General features: G+C 33.0%; 3 protein-coding genes across 4 annotated transcripts; 1 reads left to right on the top strand and 2 right to left on the bottom strand.

Moving 5' to 3' along the window:
• Positions 1–3,167: 3,167 nt before the first annotated feature.
• LOC100259947 (uncharacterized) lies at positions 3,168–6,765 on the top strand. 2 transcript variants are annotated; one of them, XM_002274693.5, is made up of 2 exons: positions 3,168–3,513; positions 4,882–6,765. In XM_002274693.5, the coding sequence occupies exon 2, from the start codon at positions 4,916–4,918 to the stop codon at positions 6,449–6,451; it is 1,536 nt and encodes a 511-aa protein (XP_002274729.1). In that variant the 5' UTR covers positions 3,168–3,513; positions 4,882–4,915; the 3' UTR covers positions 6,452–6,765. The 2 variants fall into 2 exon arrangements, with proteins under 2 accessions (XP_002274729.1, XP_003631696.1); XM_003631648.4 differs by having other exon boundaries at positions 3,174–3,355.
• Positions 6,766–7,827: 1,062 nt separating this feature from the next.
• LOC100254836 (uncharacterized) lies at positions 7,828–9,791 on the bottom strand. Its single transcript, XM_002274807.5, has 2 exons — positions 8,740–9,791; positions 7,828–8,638 (listed from the first exon to the last, which is right to left on the bottom strand). The coding sequence occupies exons 1-2, from the start codon at positions 9,342–9,344 to the stop codon at positions 7,972–7,974; spliced, it is 1,272 nt and encodes a 423-aa protein (XP_002274843.1). The 5' UTR covers positions 9,345–9,791; the 3' UTR covers positions 7,828–7,971.
• A 4,530-nt stretch (positions 9,792–14,321) lies between these two features.
• LOC100263465 (agamous-like MADS-box protein AGL62) lies at positions 14,322–14,981 on the bottom strand. Its single transcript, XM_002270780.1, has one exon. The coding sequence runs from the start codon at positions 14,979–14,981 to the stop codon at positions 14,322–14,324; it is 660 nt and encodes a 219-aa protein (XP_002270816.1).
• Positions 14,982–15,581: the final 600 nt, after the last annotated feature.

The following is a 15,581-nucleotide window of genomic DNA, read 5'->3' as shown; positions in this document are numbered from 1 at the left end:
CTTCATCGACCTTTACATGCAGCGGGTTATTATCTTAATCCTCAATTGCGGTATGGAGATAAGTTCTCTAATGCTGATGAGGTAAGGAAGGGATTATTTGAATGCATGGATAGGATGTTGGATTATCAAGAACGTTTAAAAGCTGACATTCAGTTGGACTCATATGACCAAGCAATGGGTGAATTTGGAAGTTGTATTGCAATTGATTCTCGAACATTAAGAAGTCTTACAAGTTGGTGGATGCGTTTTGGGGGTTCAACATTGGAGTTGCAAAAGTTTTCTATTCGAGTCCTTAGCCTTACTTGTAGTGCTTCGAGATATGAAAGAAATTGGAGCACATTTGAGTTAGTAATACTTCTATTTTTGTAAATTTTTATACATATATTTCTATTTCAATGTTAGAGAACCTTATTTCATTTTAACACATTAATTTGTTTCTTTTATTATTTGTAGATCCATACAAAAAAAAAGAAAAAAAGAAATAGACTTGAACATCAAAGGTTGAATGCTCTAGTGTATGTAAGATACAACACTAGATTGAGAGAGCGAAGTTTACAAAGGAAACAAAATGTTGATCCGATTTTGGTAGAGGAGATTGATTCGGATGATGAATGGATTCCAGAGAAAGAAAATCCCCTCCTCCCCCTTGATCTTTGTTGGCTTCAAGATAATGAGTTATTCAGTGTTGATGTCATTAGAGTTGTGTCATCCAACTCCCAAGAGACTGAAACATCATCAGATCACATGGTTTTTCACATTCCTATAGAAGGAAACATAATGAAGTATCAAGTAAATACTCAAAAATTGAAGTCATAAATTTGATTAAATTTAATAAAAAACTTATAATATTTACACTTAATTAATTCTTTATGCTAGGTACAAGTGGAGGCAAAGGCAAAGAGAAGGAGTTGAATTTGACACCAATTGATGAAGATGAAGATTTACATGAAATGGGGATACATGATAGTGGACATTTTCCTACTGTTGATACATTGGATGAGGATGATGATGACCTTGGAGATGAGGATTTAAGTTGAAACAATTGACTCTAGTTGTTATTTCATGACTTAGTTATGGATTTTTTGTAAAAGTTTAAAACTATTATTATGGTTGAATCTATTTTCTATTTCACGACTTAGTTATGGTTTTTTGTTAAAGTTTGAAACTATTAGTATAGTTGAATCTAAAATCTATTTTATGACTTTGTTATGGTTTTTTTGTGAAAGTAGGGTACTAGTATGCTTTTTTTATTTATTTATTTATGATTCTAATGAATTGTTTTCATGTTGCTATTTATGCTAATTTATTTTATAAATTTAAATTATATAATGTGAGGCTCAAAAAGCTTATGCCTCAACGCCTCGAGGCTTACGCCTCGCCTCACGAACACAAAAATGCCTCGCATTACGCTTTCACCTTTAAAAACTTTGGTCCCACTACACTTCAATTCTTTTCTTCTTCTTCTTCTTCTTCTTCTTCTTCTTCTTCTTCTTCTTCTTCTTCTTGGTTGTTACTTGTCAGCCTAGATCTAAGACATATATATGGTATAAAGTTTTAATATATGACATCCACAAGTCCTTAAAAAGAGTGGGTTTATCAATCCTTTGTGAAAATGGAAGGGCTGTTTGGTTATTCTTTCTTTTATTACATCCTATAAAGGAAATAAAAATTGCAAATTCATAACTTTAAAAATGATTTAGCTACAACATTTTTTTAGACAACACAAATTTGAAAACTTTTAGGGTATTTGTGAGAATATTTTTTTTTTTTCATTTTCAAAGAAATGGAAATTATGCATGAAAATTACTATTTTTCTATTTTCATTTTTGTGGAAAACCGATGATGTTTGTTTTTTTGGAAATTTATTTTAATTGTGTTGGTTGATATAATAAATTATTGTTAACGGAATAAAAAAAAGCTAAATATTTGAGTTTTTTTATTCAATCAAAACTTTTTTTCCCTCAATAAAGATGAAAATAATTTTCTAAAAAATTGAAAAAAAAAGAAAAAGAAATAAGAGCATGTAAACAATCTTATGAGACTATATGAAATGTTAATATGAATAAGACATGAATTTTTATATATTTAAAATCAAATATTATCTTAGAAATATTGTATAAATAATTTATTTATTTATTAAATTATTAAATTACTATAAAGGGATAAACTAATTTAATATAGTTGATTAATTATAAAAATAATAGAATACTTTATTACATGATTTCAAAAAAGAAAAAAAGAAAAAATAATAATAATCATACAATATAATAACAATATCCCATGCAATGAGTAAAAAATATAATATAAAATGCATCCAAAAAAAAAAAGAAAGCAATATTATCCTTTATAATAATATTCATAAATAAGAAAAAAGAAATAAAAACTATTTTTTTTAATTTTAAATATGAATTAAAAAATGTTTTCCAAACAAAACACCACCTCAAAAGTCATGAAATTTGCAATCGTTTGAATGAATTTATAAAATTAACATAATAACATATTACTTAATTTCACAAATTTTTTAAAAATAAAAAATACCAAGGGTTTTTTTTGTCACTATTTTTTAGAATAGTTTTCTATTCTTCAACAAAAATAAAAAAAAATAAAAAAAAAAAGAAAGAAAGAAAAACGGAAAATATGTTGGACAAAAAAAAATTATTTTATGTTTTTTGAAAATATCTTTTAATTGTTTTATATTGTTATCACTTGTTTTCTGAGACTATTTTAAAAAATAATTATATAAATATATAAAATAATTAAAAATAAAATATTGAATATAAAATTTATTTTTAAAAAATGTATAAGATATTAAAAATATTTTAAGTTTTCAAATACACTTTTATTTTATAAAAATAAAAGAACAATTTTTAAAACCTGTTTTAAAGAACTATCTTTTAGAATTATTTAAAAAAATAATTACCATACAGACCCTACCATACTAGGTTTTCCTATGAAATAAAAAAATAGCTACGTGAGCATTTCTTTTTATCTTATATATATATAAATTCTATTTATTAAGAAAATTTTCTTAGTATAGTAGCTTAACTTATAAGTTATAATATAAGGAATTAATTTTAAAAATTTGGCATACTTAAATAATATTAATAGCTTGACACTTAATAACTTAATGCAATAAAAAAAGAAGATAATGTATATTTCCAAAATGTATGAATTCAGGCAAAGGATTAGGTGTTAGAAATATTTAAGGCATATGTTTTTTTTTTAAATAATATGGTATTCATGTTACTGTTATTACTAAAATCATATATGCAAATAACGAGGTCCAACAAGCTTAGGCAGACAGGGGAGGAACCAAGTGTCTGAGATCGGACGGATCTTGTTAATATACAGCCTTGTAAGTTCCTCCAACCTCCCTTGTATTTGGATCCGAAGAAGCCTGTCCACACCTACCCATTAACCCACTCAAATCTCATGTCTCCCACCCAACAACGCCCCTTTTTTCATCATAATCATTCATTTTCTCACTCTTGCTGACTTTCCTTGCTTTTTCAGGTATTTTCTTCCCCATTTTCTCTCTCCCCTTTTGTTAATTTTTTGTTTGAATCTTGGGTATTGATTTTCCATGTTGTATGGTAGAGGTTGGAGTTGGGTTATGTGTCTGCTTGTGCTGTGTGGGATGGGAAATGCTCTGGAGATCTATGTGGTTTGCATGTTCCTGTGGTTCTTGATGAACTATTTCTTGGGATGTGTTTGGATTGTGGGTCAGAAACCGTTCCATTTGGTTTGTGTTTTATGGGTCTGGTGTTGGTTCCGCTTCAGGGGTTCTAGGGTTTGTTGTGGTTTCGAGTTTTGCTGTTAGGGTTCTATTGGTTTTTCACTTTACCCTTTTGTTTCTTGCGTTTTCATGCAAGGTTGCTATACTGGGTTTTCTTTTATTTGGAAAAAAAAAAAGAAGAAGATTTGGGTATTTTCTTTTCCGGGAAAAAAGATGTGGATTTTTTCCTTTTTGGTGAAAAGAATGCGTTTTAAATTGTGATTTGGATGTTTTATGCTTGGTTGGTGAAAAAATGTTGGAAAGGAAGAGATGTTTAAATTTTGAATGTTGGATTCTTCTTTCTTTGGGACCAGGGAAAACCTAAACCTGACCCAACTGGACACAATGCAACTGCCTTTAGCTTCTGAAGTCCAGTACTGCTTAAAGCATGAGATTGAGTTTTTTTTTTTTTTTGTTTTTTTTTTTTTTTTCCTTTTTCGTTTTCTTTTCCACAGTTTTGTTGGCTGCCAAACTGAAGGTAGGTGCAGTCTTGTGTTTATCATTTCCTGCCTCTTGTTCTCAAACTATATTTCTTTTGAAACTTAACATTTGGAATTAATCTTCACGTTTTTAAAATGTTTGATGTAAGATCTGAAACCAAATGCTGCATGATTAATCTTCAGGTTCATGGGAAACTAATTTCAAGGGGTAGTGTTTTATTGGGGATTCTTTTAACACTATTGGCTATTCAAGATTGTGGTCAAGTTTTTAGGTTAAACAACATTTACTCCTGATATGGGTCTGATATGGGTTGACTTGGGAGAACATTCTGTGGAGAGGTACCAAATTTGGTTTGAAATTGAAATTTGGGTCATGTTTAACTTAATGCTAAAAAAATCTTAGACTGTGAATAGGATTGTTTCGGGTTTGTAATGTGTAATGATTATCATGGCACTTAGAAACATATGCTTATATAGCTGTGCCTGTGACTAGATTTTGTGGATTTTTCTGCCTGGCAGCTTGTCCTTGCTAGAATGCAAACTTTGTGTTCATTTGCATAAGTGATAGATAGTAGTGATATGATTGTTTTAAGCCATTCATCCCTTCGGATCTTTAATGCTATTTGGATTTCTGAACCAATTTTTGTCACTTGTTATTGTATTTAGGAATATAAGTGTGGGATTGGAAGGAATTTCCATCATGTTTAAGTCGCCTAGCAGAAACCAGAGATCCAAAGGTTTCAAGGTAAAGCATATTCTGCAGATTTGCCTGTTACTTGCTGTTTGCTTCTGGTTGATCTACCAAGTGAAGCACTCCCATGATAAGAAGAAAGAGTTTGATGCAAATGATGCAAAAATCTCATCAAACACGCAAGGTGGCAATGAACTTCTGAAATTTGGAAGGAAGGATCTCCATCCTCGGGTGGATGGAGAAGCAAAGAATGAAAAACATGGGGAAGAAGAAACTGAAGAAGAGGATGAAGCTGGAGGAGTAGAGGAAGAAGAAAGCAAGCATGATGAAGAGCAAGAAGAAGAAGAAAGCAAGCATGATGAAGAGCAAGAAGAAGAAGAAAGCAAGGTTGATGAGAGAGAAGATGAAGGAAGAGGGGGTGGAGATGATGAGATAGATGAAAATGATCAAGAGAGAGCTGAAGGAGAATCTGATCATGATGAAGAGGTATTAGATGAGGAAAAAGAGAGGGAAGAGGAGGGCGATGAGAAGGAAAGTGGGGAGAAAGAGAGTGAAGAGAAAGATGACCTATCTGAGAACGAGAAGGAAATGGACGATCAGGATCATGATGGTGGTAGCAGGAATGCTCATGAGGCACGAGAAGAACATTACAAAGCCGATGATGCGTCTAGTGCTGTGGCCCATGATACTCAAACTAATGGTGGTGAAGCTGATAAAATGGAAGACTTTGATGAGAACACTCTAGAGCAGGAGACCAAACCCAACAACAATGAGCTCAGTAGCGAGCACAAGAATTCAAAGGCAGAAGAAGTTGAATTGGCTGAAAATGAAGCTTCTTCAAATGTGACAGACAGCCAAGAAAAGGGTACTGAGATTAATTCACCCAAATCTGAGAATAGCTCACTTCAAAATCCCCCAATAACAACAGAATCCAATGATCAACCAGAGATCAGCAATAAAAACTCATCAGAGGTTAGCAATAAAGACTCATCAGAGGTCAGCAATAACGACTCATCAGAACTGAGTACCAAATCTTCTGATTCAGATACAAAGAATGGAATTGAAACTGTCTTAGATCCTATTCAAGCTCAAAATGCAACAGGGGAGGGCATAAATACTGAACAAGGCGCCGACACGCAACATGTTGTACTGAAACAGACTATCAACTCTACCATAGTGACAGGTAGGAATCAATCTGGTTCTGAACCTGAGAATGCTGGAGCAACCACAGGAGAATCTTCAAATTCCATAAGCTCCAATGCAACTTCTGAAGCAGAACACAACCCTGAGTTGTTGATATCAAAAGGGAATACTGATGCCACTCAGAATGAGAAGCCTGACACCAGCAATGGATCAGGGGAGACAGATGAAAGCTCAGCATCCTCCTCCACAAATGGGAGTGGAGACTCAATTCAACAGGACCCAATTGATGTTTCTGATTCTTCCATCCCTCAAGAAGAAAAGGAGTCTCCACCCACGGATTTGGATAAGACGTTTGATATTAGAACAGACGCAAGTGACAAGGAAGGTGCTGCAACAGAATGATGGTTCTAATTAGACGGTTGTTGGATTCTTAATGAATGCTCCTAAGTTGTAATTTTTGTTTTGTCCCACAGTTTGATCCAGAAACTCGTAATGTCACAAGTGTCTCTGGTAGACTGAAATATCAATCAATCTCTAAAGAATAGAGTCTCTACTTTGCAGGCAAAATGTAGGTATCAAAAAGGTTTTAGTATGTACAATCCACTCCAACTTCCCATGACATCTTCTTCCATCTTTTTTAGGCGCCATGGTTGGTTTATTTATGAGGAAAAACAGATTTGAAGTGGTTATGGTCTTAATGCTACTGAACATTTTGTGATTTTGGTTGGATTATGTTCTCTTTTCTGAATACTTGTGTGATTTTTCATTGAAATGTAGGATTTCTGTGTCTTGAGTAGGGATGCAAGTTTGGGTTGAAATTTCTCAATCTGGGGTTGGATGGGAGTAAGGATTGAGTGCTAGTTGGGCCCAAACCCCAGTCTTGAGATAATGGGCATTGATATGCTATGAATGCTTGAAGGATTTTACTGGACTTCACCAGGGGTGATCTTTTGTTGTGGAAAACTCCAACATGATCGTCATCTGTAAGGCAGTCGTCCTTCATGTTTGTGGTGTCTGTTGTCGAGGGTGCACTGATATAAATTTGGTCTGTGCCCGAATCCAATCTCGGCCCCACTTGAAAATTTTGGGCCAAAGCCCCTGTCGGAGCATTGGTAACTCATAGCTGGACCAGACCCAAGTCAAGAAGGCCCAAGCTTGAGTGTCACGGGCTTAATACCCATTTGCAGGGGTCCAATCTATAAGGGCTGAAAGTCAAGCGGATTTGGTTGGGTTTGTGGTCAACTTTATTAATAAACATTCAAACTCAATCTAATCTTATGTTCCCAAATTCATATTAAGATCGGATTGTGTTTGGACGATATTCTAACAATTGTAACGAGAAAGTTAATTTTTGGAATAGTTAAGGAGAATTTAAATTATTAAATATTTTTTTAAAATATTCCCTTAATATAAAATTTTGATAAATTTTTCTAGATACACATGGCCCAATCAAAATTGAAGGTTATGCAACATCACAATGTAAACTGCCTTTTGTGGGTGATAATTTGTAGTGGAAAAAAAGAATTAAAAATATTACAAAATTAAATATTATTTTATTAATGGGTTTTCAAATTAATAAAATTTAAATTGGGACTATTTCATTGTGGAAATAGTTAATTTTTTTTATTAAAAATGAAAACATTTACATTTATTTTATTCGCATCAATTGAAAAATAGTAAGAAAAATGTTAAAATTAGAATTAGATAAATAATCTTGAGTGTTTGGCAGGCAGGAAAATGAATATTCTGCCGACAATATATTCATGGAACACAGCTAATGAACAACCGAATGAAAGAATTAATGTATTTTCAAAAATACGAATAGAGAAAAAGTGTAAGTGGTGGCAACTGTACAGTGACTCATCAACCAACGTTAGGAATCCAAAGCTCTAACTCCTACCAAAACGACAAACTAATCCACATCAAACGACAAACTCCTCACTCTGCTGCCTTCTCAGCTCTTTCCTCAGTTTCTGTGAAAACAGCTTGCAGGCGTCCATGCTCAGGTCCATGGCCGCCGCCAACGCCACGAACGCCGCCGCGTCCTCCGTGCACGTCACGTGCTTCACCCCCACCTCCACCTCCGGCGTGCTGCACCGCCCCTCTCCGCCCACCGTCGATGACATCACGAACCCTCTGTATACCGATTCCACCCATGACCTTGTTCCGGACTCGCACGCGCCTCTCGGGGTCGTCGCCGGAAAGTTCCTGGAGCTGGAGTCAATGGTGAATTTCCCGCCTTTTTTGGTGCTGAGAGTAGAACTGGCGAGAAGAACGGCGGGGCCGCCCGTTGCGTCCGGGAGGAGCTCGAAGCGGTGGCCTAGGCCGTCCGGCTCCCGCCATGCCTCTAGCCTCCCCCACGGCTTCCAGGTCCCGTCTTCCGGCCGGAGGATCAGCCAGGCTCCAGGGTTCGACCGCTTGACCCGGCCGGAGCCCGGCGAGGGGACGAAGGGATTCGTCATCGAAGCAGCGGCGACAGGACAGCCCGAGAGATCGTGGATGGTTATCGACCACCCTTTGCGCTCCTTTGAATCCTCATCTTTAGAACTGAACCAGCTTCTCGATGTGCTCGCTTCTGAAATCGATGATCTGAAAACAAAAAGATAAAAACTATATTTAATCGACTTTTTCTTCTAAGATCACTTCCCCAAACATGGCAGACAAATGGGTAATCAGTAATAAGAACCAACCTTGATCTCAAGCTTCGGTCACCGGAGTTTCTGAAACTGAACTTGCAGGTAAACACCGGCTGCCGGAGGTTTCCCTGAATCTGAAAAACCTGAGGGCTGCACTCCGGTTCCCCCCCAAACTGAAACACAAATCTCGGATCAGGCTCGGCCCGAACGCTCAAATACAACTGAGAGGACTCGCCGCCGACGGAGACCCATCCATTGTGAAATACACAAGCTCTACCCACCGCCCCCTTGAGATCCAACCCCACCGTGACTCTACCCAACAGCTTCCCAGCGCTGAACCCACAACTCCTCCCTCTCCGCCCAGTGTAAACCAGAATCTGTAAACGCGGCTCCTTAGTGGAGAAAAGGCTCTTCTCCCCCAGCTTTTCGATATCCTTCCGAGTCAAAGTGAAGGAAACGACGTCATCCGAAGTGTGAGTCTCTTGTGGAACCAAGGGAACCGTAGCGAACTGCGAGGGGAAATTTCCGAGCTTGATCTTGCAAAAGAAGGGAGAAGAAGAAGGATGAACAAGCGAGAAGGCAGACTTGGAGGGGATCAGAGCAGGAGACTTGAGAGCTAGATTTCCCACAAGGATCCGAAGGAAAGGGCAGGGATCCATGGCGAAATCTGAAACCTCCCCTCAACTCAGACTGCGTGGAGTAAAATGGAGATGGGGATGGGAGAAGGATAAAAAGGAAGAAATAAATCGGGAAAGAATGCATGTGCATGGAGTGGGGCTGCGGGAGTGAGCTGGTGCACAGAGACGCACACGAGCACGAACACTAAGCGCCAGCGAATGGGCATCTCTGTTACCATTTTCATAATTCCCCCTAACCTCTTAGTGGTACGGAAGCATATGATTGAAAATAATGTCGGAATACACCCAGATTACAGCTGTGACACACTTTTGCCTTTCTGGTTGGACTACAATCCCACCATCTTTTGGTGGGCCACCCACGTCCTCTGCTGGCGCCCATCGGTCTCCTCGGATTTCAACTCTCTGTCAAAACTTCCAGATTCATCTGGCGCCTTCCCATGCTCTATGTTCTATGTCCTAACGCCCCATTTTTTCAAATTAGCTCTAAACCCTTATATTTAAATTTCAATTTTAAGTATGAGTGGACAAAGTTTCGACAACCTAAAAGTATTCAATCCTATCTTTAATTTAAAATATACTTTTGATTTTGGGTTCAGGAAAATTCAAGAGCATGCAATGCCACCTGGCAAAAGGTGGCTTGCCAGGTGGCATGTGAGTAAATTTAAAATTAGAAAGGCTATCATTTTACATTAGCTGTCAAAAAAGTTGGCAACACCAAATATAATATTTATGAGCACAGCTGACTTCCATATTGTGCTATATTTTTTTTCCTTCTTTAAAAAATAAATAGTTTTAAATAAAAAAAATAAGGATAAATTAGGAACATTGAAATGGAGAATGGAAATTATTTTCATTCTCATTCCCTTTTATTGGGATTCTAATTTATTTTCTACATATGGTATGATAATTTGTTCTTATTTTTAGTGTATTCTTGTTATCACTTTCCAAATATGGTATAAATTTAAAAAATTATTTAGGCATTATTTTATTAAAATTATATTTTTAATGGGATTCTCAAGACATTTTCCCCCCTCTAAACTGGTACTCACATTATGCAAATTTCAAACCAATAATTTCTTTTAATAGTTTTTGATAAACTTTCTTTTTCGCTTAATTTAAGGGCAAAAAAAAAAGGGAGATAGAATATTAAGTCCTTTTTATATGGAAAGGAAGCAAAATAATTATATTTAATTATACAACCATGATTTCATATTATATACCAGTATCATTGCACATTCTTTTAGGGTCTTATATTACCATGCCATATTTATATTAATTTTTTAAACAAAGCTAACTTAATGTGTATTTATTTATTTTTCAAAATTTTGTTTATAATTTTCATATTTTTTAGTTAATTTTTGCATTTATTTTTTTATTTTTACCAAAATTTTCATGATTTTTTTATATTATAAAATTAATGTTATGTTTGGTTCTCAAAAAGTTCATGAAAAATGTAAGGGAAAAAAAAATAAAGAGGAAAATGAGAAGGAAAGAAAAAAAATAAATAAAGTTAATATATTATTTTTATGTATTTTTAAAAACTCATTTACTTATTTAACTCTTCTATCTAAATATTAAATAGTTTAAAAATATATAATTTTCTCACTAATTTTAATTATATTTGACTTTCTTTTGCATTTTTCAAGGTAAAACCAAATATGAGAAAATACTTTTTTATAACATTTTTTTTTCTTTTTCTTAGTACTTTCTAAGAATCGAAGATAACTTAAAGGTTTGTTTGGTAACTATTTTCGAAAACAATTTTGAAAAATAGTTTTTGATAACAAGTTTTGAAAAGTGTTCTTTGATTTTTATATAACAAAAGTCTGTTTGAAAATTTAAAATGTTTTAAATTTATTTTTAATATTTTAAAAAATAATTTTTATATCTATTGTTTTATTTTTAATAATTTTACATATTTATATAATTATTTCTTAAAACAATTATAAAAAAACACATAAAAACAACTAAAAATGTTTTTTGAAAATATTATATGTTCTATTCTTAAAAATAAAAAATAGAAAACATTTTTTAGTTACTAAACATATTTTCTATATTTTTTGTTCTAAAGAACAAAAAAGCAGTTCTCAAATAAACCTTAAATGTTTCATTTTCAACCATTTGAATGTAATAATCAACTAAACATTTATCCACAAAATTAATACCAATATTTTTGAGTGATAGAAATAGATGTTTCACAAAAATTAAACATTTTATTATCAAAATTTTAAATTAGAATGATGAAGTAAATCCATATTATGATAAGTGAAAAAACCCCAAATAGTAAAACCATGAACAATAATATTTGTAGTAGAAAAATGAAAATATAGTAGTACACAATGATTCTTATCACGAAAAATATGAAGAGAAAAAAACAAGGGACAAGTTGAGATGCATGGTTTCTTCACCATGAACAAATGAAGATACAGATAACTAGACAACAACAAATAATTCCATAAAGTAAAATACATTTAAAAGAAACAAATGTCACATGCCATTCTTCCGACAAAAGATTTTAAACACAACATAATTCGAGTGGATTTGAGATTGATTTTAGAAAATTTTTGTAATTTTTAAAAAAAAATTAGAAATACTTTTTAAAATCATTATCAAATGATCTCTCAATATTTGATATGTAGACACATGCATTTGGCCCATCGTTTTTTTTTTTTAATTCAACCCATTACTAAAATTATTATTACATTTTATCTATTTATATATATGTAAACATTGAGGCATTTTATATAAAAATATTTTTGATAGAATAATTGTTACCAATAAAACCCATGTGGGTTGAAAGTGATTTTATGAAAGATCACTTCAAATGGGATTTTTGATAATTGGATATTTTTTTTATTTTCAACATAATAGATTTGGAAAATATTGTTTTTAATATGTATTGGATCTTGACAGAAAAAATTGACACTTTTAACATAAATTTTTTTTTTTTTAATATGTGAATGATATGGATATGGTGGAAGATGTTTTTTCAAAATATAATTTTAACATAAATTTAATTTTACGAAATTATAAAAGATATCTTGACACATCTTTAATTTAAATTTTTTTTTTATGTACTATTAATATGAAAAGTGTGGTTGTAGGAGGGAACTGCAATAAATTTCATAATTGTTTCACAACTGTCCACCTTTTAAGAATTTTATTTCTATTTTTATTTTTTTTATTATTATTTTTTTTTTGTAATTAACGGTAGAAGGTACAAAAACCCCTTCAAATACCACATAGGATTCCGTTCTGAACAGCAGAACATTTTGTCATAATAATACATAATAATACCCACATCATACAAAATGTCTGTCATTCTATGTAATCCCTCCAAATGAATTAGTATGTGGACTTTTTCAAAAGCTGCTTAATTTTTGTCATTTTTTTATGAAGGAAGAATTAAGATGAAAGGGATAGAAAGTGAAACCTAATCCCCAACTTCCTTATTTAATTGATACAAAATTATTTAATAATTTATATTTTTTTAAATCATTCTTTTTTCCTCCCCTATCTTGATTTAAGGCCATTGTAAAGTCAAACTAAAGAAAAGAAATTTATTTAATTAATTAAAAAACGAGTGGCCTACATTCATCTCATTATCGTGGCGTAAGAATTGGTCCCAAAGCCTGCAAGCCCACCTAAAAATTTCATGATGCCATTTGACCCCCCTTTAAAATAATCTTGTTGACCACATTTGAACCCCTTTCAAATAATATTTTGATTTCATTCATAAATATTTTTTTATATGATTAACCCCTAAATTGCACTCCTTGAATTCAAGATTCATTTTTCTTTTTTTGGTCAATAATTAAAGATAAACTAAGAGCTTATCATTCAATTCAATCAGATTCTTTGTTTCCTTAACCCTATTTTTCACCTCATAAACCTGATTGAAATTTTTTATTATCATTACTCATATATTTGATTATGATTTGGTATTTTCCCTCTTAAATTACTCTCCTAGGACACACAAGATCCCATTTTTCTTTATTATAATTATTTTTATTTCCCTTTTAGTTTAATGAATTAATGAAAATAACATTTAACCCGTGTTTATTTGTTTATTTATTTATTTATACTTAATCTACAATCGAATTTAAAATTAAATAATACTTAATAGTATTAAATATTAAGTAATTTTTTTCTTCTTCTTAAAAACTAGCACCAAATCATGTAAATATTATTTGTTTTAGTTTAAATAGGGCTCTTGTGACTTTAAAGGTCACTTACAAGATTAAAAAGAGTTTATACTTACATAGTGTAAAAAATTTTCTCACAAAGATACCTACAATATCCTCATTATGTCACATGAGATTGTAAAGTCAAATAGATATATATCCTTCATGGGCCAAACAAACCTTGACACCAAAGTCAGGAATTGACTTTTGATACAATTTTGTAACGACGACTCATATCCAACTGCTTTAAACCCAATAGGATCCTTATGACGTTGAAATACGTTTATAAGATTAAGAAGAATCCATACTTATATAACTTTAAAAAGTTTTTCTCCATTTGATATGCGACATTAGTTATAGTATTTAGAAATAGTCAAATATTTGAATTTTTTCTATTAAAAAAAAATAAAAATTAAGCAATAAGTAATAAGTCAATAAAAAATAAAAAAACAAATTATCTCAAATTTGAAAGCAAGTTATTTTTAGTAAAAAGTTAAAAAATCAAAACTTAGTAATTTATTTTTGATTCATAACAATGAAAAAAAGTTCAAAAATAAAACAATATTTTTGTTACGGTTGAATAAGAGTTAATTTTACCCATTTATAGTAGTACTATTTTGTGAATTTAGCATTTTTAATTGGGTTGTTTGTAACGTGGGACATATATACTAGGCCACTTGCCAATGGGACAATTTGAGAGATCGTGTGACAAACCCATTAATGCACTAATAATGGATAAACATAAACAAAAACAATATATGGAAATGACTGTCGAGTAATTACCATGTCGAAGCATTCAAACCACAAAAGAAACTCAGAAAAAGCCTAGTCCATGACCAAAATTATGGACATGGGGCACAATGGAAAGACCATGAATCTCACTGAGTTTCCTCTCAAACTCAAAATCATCAACCATTGGGTACCCATTAACCTTATTGAAAGTAGAAGGGTTAGCATTGCCCTCCATTAGAAGCAGTTCAGCTTGACTCACTACAATCTTCTTAAGCTCCTCCATGGACACCTTCAATTGTTGAAGCTCAAACAAGCTTAACTCATCAATTGGTGCTTCCCACCAGCATTGGCCTTGGCTAGCTCTTATTTGGCCAAGTATTTCACCTCTCTTTTTCTCGGCTTCTAGTTGGTTAAGCACTTCTGCGAGCTGTAAGTTGAGCTTGTGGATACTAGCATTCTGATCATGAGCTTCAATTAGGTTGAGATCGCTACGTTTGGTTGGAGGTATGTTAGCGAAGAACGAATAGACGATGTACCGAACATCAGGATGACCAAAAGAGAATACCTTTCCACCAGGGGAAAAAACTAATATAGCAATATTTGCCCCACAAAGAGTGCAAAGTTCACTAGCCTTCTTGAAGAGCCCAGACTTGCGCTTGGAGAAGGTGACTTGAAGATGATTTTTCTTCGGTATTTTCGCAATTTCGATCTTTTGGCGACCCTTGCTTGACTTCTCCACCATGTCTACAGAACTAGCAAACAAGAATCAGATTAGAAACAGATAAGAAAATGCTTGGTTTGTTAATTTTGGCTTGGAGGGAACGTGAGCTATTTATATTGGAAGGTGGGTGAGATCGATTATCATAATATTGTATTGAATTTCTTTCATTGCATACAATTAATAAGATTTTGGAGTTACAAATATCCTACCTTTTAATACGTGGATATTATGTAAGTTAATTTGAATATTAAAAGGAAATCATTTTTCTATCATCTCTTTAGATGAGTTCTTCAAACTGATGCAATATTTCGAAGATTTATTGAAAAATCAAACGGAAGTTGGATGGGGAAAAAAAAAAATCGGAAATATGTTGTAATGCTATGAAAAAGCATTGTTTATTGGAAAAGGTCAAATATCCTTCTCGTTATCATCAGGTCTGTTACAAGATGGCCTCATCAATGACAATTACGAGGGTAGTGTTACTCCGTCATCACCATGTAGTGCAAGCGTTATTATAATATTTCCGCTTACAGAATGAATGTAGATCACAAGAAGGATTTTGGTGACATTAAGTAGGTATTAACTATTATGTTTCTTCAAATAACAATCACGAAATAATGA

The sequence above is a fragment of the Vitis vinifera genome, chromosome 3 (genome assembly GCF_030704535.1).
Source record: "Vitis vinifera cultivar Pinot Noir 40024 chromosome 3, ASM3070453v1".
NCBI classification, from domain to species: Eukaryota; Viridiplantae; Streptophyta; class Magnoliopsida; order Vitales; family Vitaceae; genus Vitis; species Vitis vinifera.
This window is presented reverse-complemented; position numbering and strand designations above follow the sequence as displayed.